The 8,944-nt window shown below is 64.7% G+C and overlaps 1 protein-coding gene across 3 annotated transcripts in view; it reads left to right on the top strand.

Moving 5' to 3' along the window:
• The window catches only part of LOC132338813 (myosin-6-like), a 54,009-nt gene that overhangs the window by 3,734 nt on the left and 41,331 nt on the right, over positions 1–8,944 (top strand). For 2 of the 3 annotated variants that reach the window (XM_059868693.1, XM_059868686.1), the window contains exons 2-3: positions 6,724–6,760; positions 7,322–7,527. In XM_059868693.1, coding sequence (XP_059724676.1) covers positions 6,724–6,760; positions 7,322–7,527 — 243 coding nt within the window. Of the gene's footprint in view, positions 1–4,827; positions 5,255–6,723; positions 6,761–7,321; positions 7,528–8,944 lie in introns of those variants that run through there. The other variant, XM_059868703.1, reaches the window with a different exon arrangement.

Below are 8,944 nucleotides of genomic sequence, written 5' to 3'. Positions count from 1 at the left end.
GGGGGTCCCAGGTGTCCAGGGAGGAACTCAGGTGTGCGGGATGTCCCAGGTGACCAAGGAGGATCCATGTCTGGGAGGGGACACAGGAGTCCCCGGGGGGGTCCCAGGTGTCCGGGAGGGGACACAGGAGTCCCCGGGGGGGTCCCAGGTGTCCGGGGGGAGTCCCAAATGTCTGAGAGAGGACACAGGTGTCCCGGGGGGTCCCAGGTGTCCCGGGGGGGTCCCAGGTGTTGGGGGGGGGGGGGACAGAGGCGTCCCGGGGGGGTCCCAGGTGTCCAGGGAGGGGACACAGGAGTCCTGGGGGGGTCCCCAGGGTGTCCCAGCTGTCTGGGGGGTACACAGGTGTCCAGGGGGGTCCCAGGTGTCCGGGGTGGTCCCAGGTGTCCGGGGTGGTCCCAGGTGTCCAGGGGGGTCTCAGGTGACCAAGGAGGATCCATGTCTGGGAGGGGACACAGGAGTCCCAGGTGTCCAGGGGGGTCCCAGGTGTCCCGGGGGGGGGTCCCAAATGTCTGAGAGAGGACACAGGTGTCCAGGGGGGGTCCCAGGTGTCTGGGAGGGGACACAGGTGTCCCGGGGGGTCCCAGGTGTCCGGGGGGGTCCCAGGTGTCCGGGGGGTCGTACACAGGTGTCCCGGGGGGTCCCAGGTGTCCAGGGAGGGGACACAGGTGTCCCGGGGGGTCCCAGGTGTCTGGGAGGGGGGCACACAGGTGTCCCGGGGGGTCCCAGGTGTCCAGGGAGGGGACACAGGAGTCCTGGGGGGGTCCCCAGGGAGTCCCAGGTGTCCCGGGGGGGGTCCCAGGTGTCGGGGGGGCACACAGGTGTCCCGGGGGGTCCCAGGTGTTGGGGGGGGGGGTCCCAGGTGTCCCGGGGGGTCCCAGGTGTCCAAGGCCACAGCCACCCACTGTGTCCCTATGGGGCAGGGGGGTCTCTATGGGGCAGAGGGAGGTCTCTATGGGGCCAGGCCCCTCTATGGGGTGGGGGGGGGTGTCTCTATGGGGCAGAGAGAGGTCTCTATGGGGCCAGGCCCCTCTATGGGGCAGGGGAGCTCTCTGTGGGGCAGGGGGGGTCTCTATGAGGCCAGGTCCCTCTATGGGGCAGAGGGAGGTCTCTATGGGGTGGGGGGGGGGTCTCTATGGGGCCAGGTCCCTCTATGGGGCAGGGGAGCTCTCTGTGGGGTGGGGGGGGTCTCTATGGGGCCAGGCCCCTCTATGGGGCAGGGGAGCTCTCTGTGGGGCAGGGGGGTGTCTCTATGGGGCCAGGCCCCTCTATGGGGCAGAGGGAGGTCTCTATGGGGTGGGGGGGGGGTCTCTATGGGGCCAGGCCCCTCTATGGGGTGGGGGGGGGTCTCTATGGGGCAGAGGGAGGTCTCTATGGGGCCAGGTCCTCTCTATGGGGTGGGGGGGGGTCTCTATGGGGCAGAGGGAGGTCTCTATGGGGCCAGGCCCCTCTATGGGGCCGGGGGGGTCCTCTATAGGGCCAGGCCCCTCTATGGGGCAGGGGAGCTCTCTGTGGGGCAGAGGGAGGTCTCTATGGGGCCAGGCCCCTCTATGGGGTGGGGGGTGTCTCTATGGGGCAGGGGGGGGTCTCTATGGGGCCAGGCCCCTCTATGGGGCAGGGGAGCTCTCTATGGGGCAAGGGGGGTGTCTCTATGGGGCCAGGCCCCTCTATGGGGCAGAGGGAGGTCTCTATGGGGCCAGGCCCCTCTATGGGGTGGCGGGGGTGTCTCTATGGGGCAGAGAGAGGTCTCTATGGGGCCAGGCCCCTCTATGGGGCAGGGGAGCTCTCTGTGGGGCCAGACCCCTCTATGGAGCCAGGCCCCTCTATGGGGCAGGGGAGCTCTCTATGGGGCTGGGGGGGGGTCTCTATGGGGCAGGGGGGGGTCTCTATGGGGCCAGGCGCCTCTATGGGGCTAGGGGGGGTCTCTATGGGGCCAGGGAGCTCTCTGTGGGGCAGGGGGTGTCTCTATGGGGCCAGGCCCCTCTATGGGGCCCAATGTGGAGGTGCCCCCCCCCGCCCGCAGGAATTTGTCACCTCGCGGGGACACTTTGTCACCGCGGCCGTGACAAAGTGGAGCCGTGTCCGGGGACAGCCGCCAGACCCCCCCGGCCCCACAGCGGCCCCACAGCGGCCCCACAGCGCCACGAGAGGGGCGAGATAAGGCCCCCCCCGCATGTCCCGATATAGCAGCGACAGGGACGGGCTGTCACCACCCGCCGGCGCGGGGACATTGGCCAGGGACCCCCGCCCCGATCCCACAGAATCCCCTAAAAGGGACCCCCCGTCCCTGCCCCATAGAATCTCCTAAAAGGGACCCCTCTGCCCCATAGAATCTCCTAAATGAGGGACCCCCCTGTCCCTGCCCCATAGAATCCCATAAATAAGAGAAGCCCCTGCCCCATAGAATCCCTTAAAAAGGGACGCCCCTGCCCCACAGAATCCCCTAAAAGGGACCCCACTGTTCCTGCCCCATAGAATCCCCTAAAAGGGACTCCCCGTCCCTGCCCCATAGAATACCCTAAATAAGAGACGCCCCTGCCCCATAGAATCCCCTAAAAGGGTCCCCCCTGTTCCTGCCCCACAGAACCCCCTAAAAAAGGGACCCCCCTGTCCCTGCCCCATAGAATCTCCTAAATGAGGGACCCCCCGTCCCTGCCCCATAGAATCCCATAAAAAGGGACCCCCCGTCCCTGCCCCATAGAATCCCCTAAATGAGGAAACCCCCTGTCCCTGCCCCATAGAATCCCCTACAAAGGGACCCCCCCGTCCCTGCCACACAGAATCCCCTACAAAGGGACCCCCCGTCCCTGCCCCATAGAATCCCCTAAAAGGGTCCCCCCTGTCCCTGCCCCATAGAATCTCCTAAATAACGGACCCCCCTGTCCCTGCCCCACAGAATCCCCTAAAAGGGACCCCCCGTCCCTGCCCCATAGAATCCCCTAAAAGGGTCCCCCCTGCCCCATAGAATCCCATAAAAGGGACCCCCTGTTCCTGCCCCATAGAATCCCCTAAAAAGGGACACCTCTCTCCCTGCCCCATAGAATCCCCTAAATGAGGGACCCCCCTGTTCCTGCCCCACAGAATCCCCTAAAAGGGTCCCCCCTGTTCCTGCCCCATAGAATCCCCTACAAAGGGACCCCCCGTCCCTGCCCCACAGAATCCCCTACAAAGGGACACCTCTGTCCCTGCCCCATAGAATCCCCTAAATCAGGGACCCCCCTGTTCCTGCCCCATAGAATCCCCTACAAAGGGACCCCCCGTCCCTGCCCCATAGAATCCCCTAAAAAAGGGTCCCCCCTGTCCCTGCCCCATAGAATCCCCTAAATAAGAGACTCCCCTGCCCCATAGAATCCCCTAAAAAGGGACCCCTCTGTCCCTGCCCCACAGAATGTCCTAAATAAGAGACCCCCTGCCCCATAGAATCCCCTACAAAGGGACCCCCCTGACCCACAGAATCCCCTAAAAGGGTCCCCCCTGTTCCTGCCCCATAGAATCCCCTAAAAAGGGACCCCCCTGTCCCTGCCCCATAGAATCTCCTAAATAAGAGACCCCCTGCCCCACAGAATCCCCTGAAAAGGGACCCCCCCCTTTTCCTGCCCCATAGAATCCCCTAAATGAGGGACCCCAATATCCCTGCCCCATAGAATAAATCCCCTACAAAGAGATGCCCCTGTCGCTTCCCCATAGAATCCCCTAAAAAGGGACCCCCTGTCCCTGCCCCATAGAATCCCCTAAATGAGGGACCTCCCTGCCCCATAGAATACCCTCAGTGAGAGACACCCCCGTCCCTGCCCCATAGAATCCCCTAAAAGTGATCCCCCCTGTCCCTGCCCCATAGAACTGCCCCAAATAAGGCACCCCAATGTCCCTGCCCCACAGAGAGCCCTAAACAGGACCCCCACCCACTCTGCCCCATAGAACCTCCCCCCAAATGGGACCCCAATGTCCCTGCCCCACAGAAGTGCCCCAAATAAGGGACCCTCCCTGTCCCGACCCCATAGAATCCCCTACAAAGGGACGCCCCGGTCCTTGCCCCATAGAATCCCATAAAAGGTGATCCCCCTGCCCCATAGAATCCCCTAAATAAGGGCTCTCCCCTGTCCCTGCCCCATAGAATACCCTAAATAAGGGAGCCCCTCTGCCCCATAGAATCTAGAATCCCATAAAAAGGGACCACCCTCGTCTCTGCCCCACAGAATCCCCTAAATGAGGGACCCCAAAGTCCCTGCCCCATAGAGAGCCCTAAACGGGACCCCCCCACACTCTGCCCCATAGATCTGCCCCAAATGGGACCCCAATGTCCCTGCCCCACAGAAAGTCCTAAATGGGATTCACCTGTCCCTGCCCCATAGAAACCCCTAAATGAGGGACCCCAATATCCCTGCCCCACAGAATCCCCTAAATGAGGGACCCCAATATCCCTGCCCCATAGAATCCCCTAAATGAGGGACCCCAATATCCCTGCCCCATAGAATCCCCTAAATGAGGGACCCCAATATCCCTGCCCCACAGAATCCCCTAAATGAGGGACCCCAATATCCCTGCCCCACAGAATCCCCTAAATGAGGGACCCCAATATCCCTGCCCCATAGAATCCCCTAAATGAGGGACCCCAATATCCCTGCCCCACAGAATCCCCTAAATGAGGGACCCCAATATCCCTGCCCCACAGAATCCCCTAAATGAGGGACCCCAATGTCCCTGCCCCACAGAATCCCCTAAATGAGATCCCCCCTGTCCCTGCCCCACAGAATCCCCTAAATGAGGGACCCCAATATCCCTGCCCCACAGAATCCCCCAAATAAGGGACCCCAATATCCCTGCCCCATAGAATCCTCTAAATGAGGGACCCCCTGTCCCTGCCCCACAGAATTCCCTAAATGAGGGACCCCAATGTCCCTGCCCCACAGAATCCCCCAAATAAAGGACCCCAATATCCCTGCCCCACAGAGAGCCCTAAACGGGACCCGCCCAACTCTGCCCCATAGAACCCCCCCCCCAAATGGGACCCCAGACCACCCTGGGGGTCTCTGCCTTTACTCTGCCCCACAGCTCACGCTATGGGGCGAACACGGGGGGCTCAGACCCTCGGACCCCACAGAGACCCCATGGGGGGAGGGGAAGGGTGGGGCCGCCCCCTCCCCTTCCTTTATCAGCCCCCTCGACCCCTCCCCACGGCTCCTCCCCCCCCAGCGCCCTATAAAAGCTGTGGGGCCGCGGGGCTGCCCAAGGTGCTGCTGTGGGGCACGGACAGAGGGTGAGGGGCGTGTGGGGTGGGCAGGGGGGTGGGTGGGGGTCTCTGTGGGGCACAGGGTGGGCTGTGGGGTGCATGGGGGGTCTATGGGGTGGGTGGGGGTCTCTGTGGGGCATAGGGCGGGTTTTGGGGTGCATGGGGGGTCTGTGGAGTGGGTGGGGGTCGTTGTGGGGCACAGGGCGGGTTGTGGGGTGCATGGGGGGTCTATGGGGTGGGCGGGGGTCTGTGGGGCTCAGGGTGGGTTGTGGGTCACACAGGGGATCTATGGGGTGCACAGGGGTCTTTTTGGGGTGGGTGGGGGTCTCTGTGGGGTTCACCGGGGGTCTGTGGGGTGCACGGGGGTCTCTGTGGGGTCACAGGGGTCTATGGGGTGCCTGAGGGTCGTTGTGGGGTCACAGGGGTCTGTGGGATGGGTCAGTTGTGGGTCACAAGGGGGATCTATGGGGTGCATGAGAAGCCTGTGGGGTCTCTGTGGGGCAGAGCGGTCCTGGGGGGTCTCTGGGGCACACAAGGGATCTTTGGGGTGCGTGGGGAAACTGTGGGGTCTGTGGGGTGCACAGGGGTTCTGTGGGGCACGCAGAATCTATGGGGTGCACGTGAAGGCTGTGGGGTCTGTGGGGTGCACAGGGGTTTTGTGGGGTCACAGGGGGTCTGTGGGGCACGTGTGGGGTGCACAGGGGTTCTGTGAGGTCTATGGGGTGCACAGGGGTTCCGTGGGGCACGTGTGGGGTCACAGGGGGTCTGTGAGGCACGTGTGGGGTCACAGGGGTTCTGTGGGGCACGCAGGATCTATGGGGCCGACGTGAAGGCTGTGGGGTCTGTGGGGTGCACAGGGGTTCTGTGGGGTGCACAGGGGTTCTGTGGGGTCTGTGGGGTGCACAGGGGTTCTGTGGGGCACGTGTGGGCTCACAGGGGTTCTGTGGGGCACGCAGGATCTATGGGGCCCACGTGAAGGCTGTGGGGTCTGTGGGGTCACAGGGGTTCTGTGGGGCACGTGTGGGCTCACAGGGTGTCTGTGGGGTCACAGGGGTTCTGTGGGGCACGCAGAATCTATGGGGCCGACGTGAAGGCTGTGGGGTCTGTGGGGTGCACAGGGGTTCTGTGGGGTCTGTGGGGTGCACAGGGGTTCTGTGGGGCACGTGTGGGCTCACAGGGGTTCTGTGGGGCAGGCAGGATCTATGGGGCCCACGTGAAGGCTGTGGGGTCTGTGGGGTCACAGGGGTTCTGTGGGGCACGCAGGATCTATGGGGTGCATGCGAAGGCTGTGGGGTTTAGGGGGTCACGGGGATTCTATGGGGGGCACACATGGGGTCTGTGGGGTTCACTGAGGGTCTTTGGGGTGTATGGGGGTCTCTCTGTGGGGTGCACGTGGGGTCTATGGGGTGCAAAGGGGTCCTGTGGGGCACTCGTGGGGTCTGTGGGGTCACGGGGGTCCGTGGGGTGCAGCCCCCTCACCCCTGGTGCCCCCCCAGATCCCTCCATCCAACCCACCGGACCTACAGACTCCAGGTGAGGGCGGGGCGGTGCTGGGGGGCTTTGAGGAGGGGGCTGCTCGTGGTGGGGGTCTGTGGTGGGGGTCTGCCCTTGTCACCTCCCAGGTGACACTGTCCCCAGGACAGATGGCGGACGCGGTGCTGGTGACACCGTGGGGTCAGGGATGGCCACGGGGGTCAATGAATTGTCACAGGGGTCAATCAATGACCATGGAGGGGGGTCTATTGAGGGTCTCTGGGTGGGTGGGGGTCCATCCCTGTCACCCCCCAGGTGACACTGTCCCCAGGACAGATGGCGGACGCGGTGCTGGTGACACTGTGGGATCAATCAGTGACCACGGGGGTCAATCACGGGGGTCCATGGAAGGTCTCTGGGTGGGTGAGGGTCCGTCCCCGTGCCCCCAGGTGACACTGTCCCCAGGACAGATGGCGGACAGGGTGCTGGTGACACTGTGGGATCAATCAGTGACCACGGGGGTCAATCAATGGTCGCGGGGGTCAATCACGGGGGTCCATGGAGGGTCAGTGGGTGGGTGGGGGTCCATCCCCGTCACCCCCCAGGTGACACTGTCCCCAGGACAGATGGCGGACGCGGTGCTGGCGGCTCTGGGCGCGGCGGCGCCGTTCCTGCGGCCGGGCGAGCGCGAGCGCCTGGCGGCCACCACGCGTCCCTTCGACCCCCGCGCCGAGTGCTTCGTCCCCCACCCGGGACACGAGTTCGTGCGGGGACGCGTGGTGGAGAGACAAGGGGGCAGCGTCACCGTGGAGACCGAGCTGGGAGAGGTGACACCGGGGGGGGTCACGGGGGGCTTGGGGACCTGGGGGGGTCACGGGGGGCTTGGGGACCTGGAGGAGTCATGGGGACCTTGGGGTCATTGAGGGCTTGGGGACCTTGGGGGGTCACGGGGGGCTTGGGGACCTGGGGGGGTCATGGGGGGCTTGGGGTCATTGAGGGCTTGGGGACCTTGGGGGGTCACGGGGGGCTTGGGGACCTGGGGGAGTCATGGGGACCTTGGGGCCACGGGGGGCTTGGGGACCTGGGGGAGTCATGGGGACCTTGGGGACCTGGGGAGCTCGTGGGGGTCACGGGGGGCTTAGGGACCTGGGGGGGTCACGGGGGGCTTAGGGACCTGGGGGGCTCATGGGGACCTTGGGGCCACGGGGGGCTTGGGGATGTGGGGGGGGTCACAGGGGGCTTGGGGTCACGGGGGGCTTGGGGATGTGGGGGGGGTCACGGGGGGCTTGAGGTCACGGGGGGCTTGGGGACCTGGGGGAGTCATGGGGACCTTGGGGACATGGGGACTTTGGGGAGGGTCTCAGAGCTCTGAGGGCATCATGGGGGGCTTGGGGACCTGAAGGGGTCATGGGGACCTTGGGGTCATGGGGGGCTGGGGACGTGGGAGGGTCACAGGGCTCTGGGGGCATCATGGGGACCTTGGGGTCACAGGGGGCTTGAGGACATGGGAGGGTCACAGGGCTCTGGGGGCATCATGGGGACCTTGGGGACATGTCAGGGTCACAGGGGTGTCAATGGGACATCAGTGGGATGTCACCGTGGAAACCGAGCTGGGAGAGGTGACATTGGGGGTTCACGGGGGGCTTGGGGACCTGGGGGAGTCATGGGGGGGCTTGGGGACATGGGGGGGTCATGGGGACCTTGGGGTCATGGGGGGCTTGGGGACATGGGGACCTGGAGGAGGGTGACAGGGGTCTGGGGGCATCATGGGACCCAGGGGGCTTGGGGGGTCATGGGGACCTTGGGGTCACAGGGCTCAGAGGGGTCATGGGGACCCTGGGGACATGTGGGGGTCACGGGGATGTCAATGGGTCATCAGTGGGATGTCACCGTGGAGACCAAGCTGGGAGAGGTGACACCGGGGGGGTCACAGGGGGTTTGGGGACCTTGGGGAGGGTCTCAGGGCTCTGGGGGTGTCATGGGGACCTTGGGGACATGTGGGGTCACAGGGGTCTCAATGGGTCACTGGGGGGATGTCACTGTGGACACTGATCAGGGAGAGGTGACACTTGGGGGTCACAGGGGGTTTGGGGACCTTGGGGAGGGTCTCAGGGCTCTGAGGGCATCTTGGGGACCTTGGGGACATGGGGACCTTGGGGAGGGTCTCAGGGCTCTGGGGGTGTCATGAAGACCTTGGGGACATGGGGGGTCACAGGGGTCTCAATGGGTCACTGGGGGGATGTC

This window comes from Haemorhous mexicanus, chromosome 1 (assembly GCF_027477595.1).
Source record: "Haemorhous mexicanus isolate bHaeMex1 chromosome 1, bHaeMex1.pri, whole genome shotgun sequence".
NCBI lineage: Eukaryota > Metazoa > Chordata > Aves > Passeriformes > Fringillidae > Haemorhous > Haemorhous mexicanus.
This window is presented reverse-complemented; position numbering and strand designations above follow the sequence as displayed.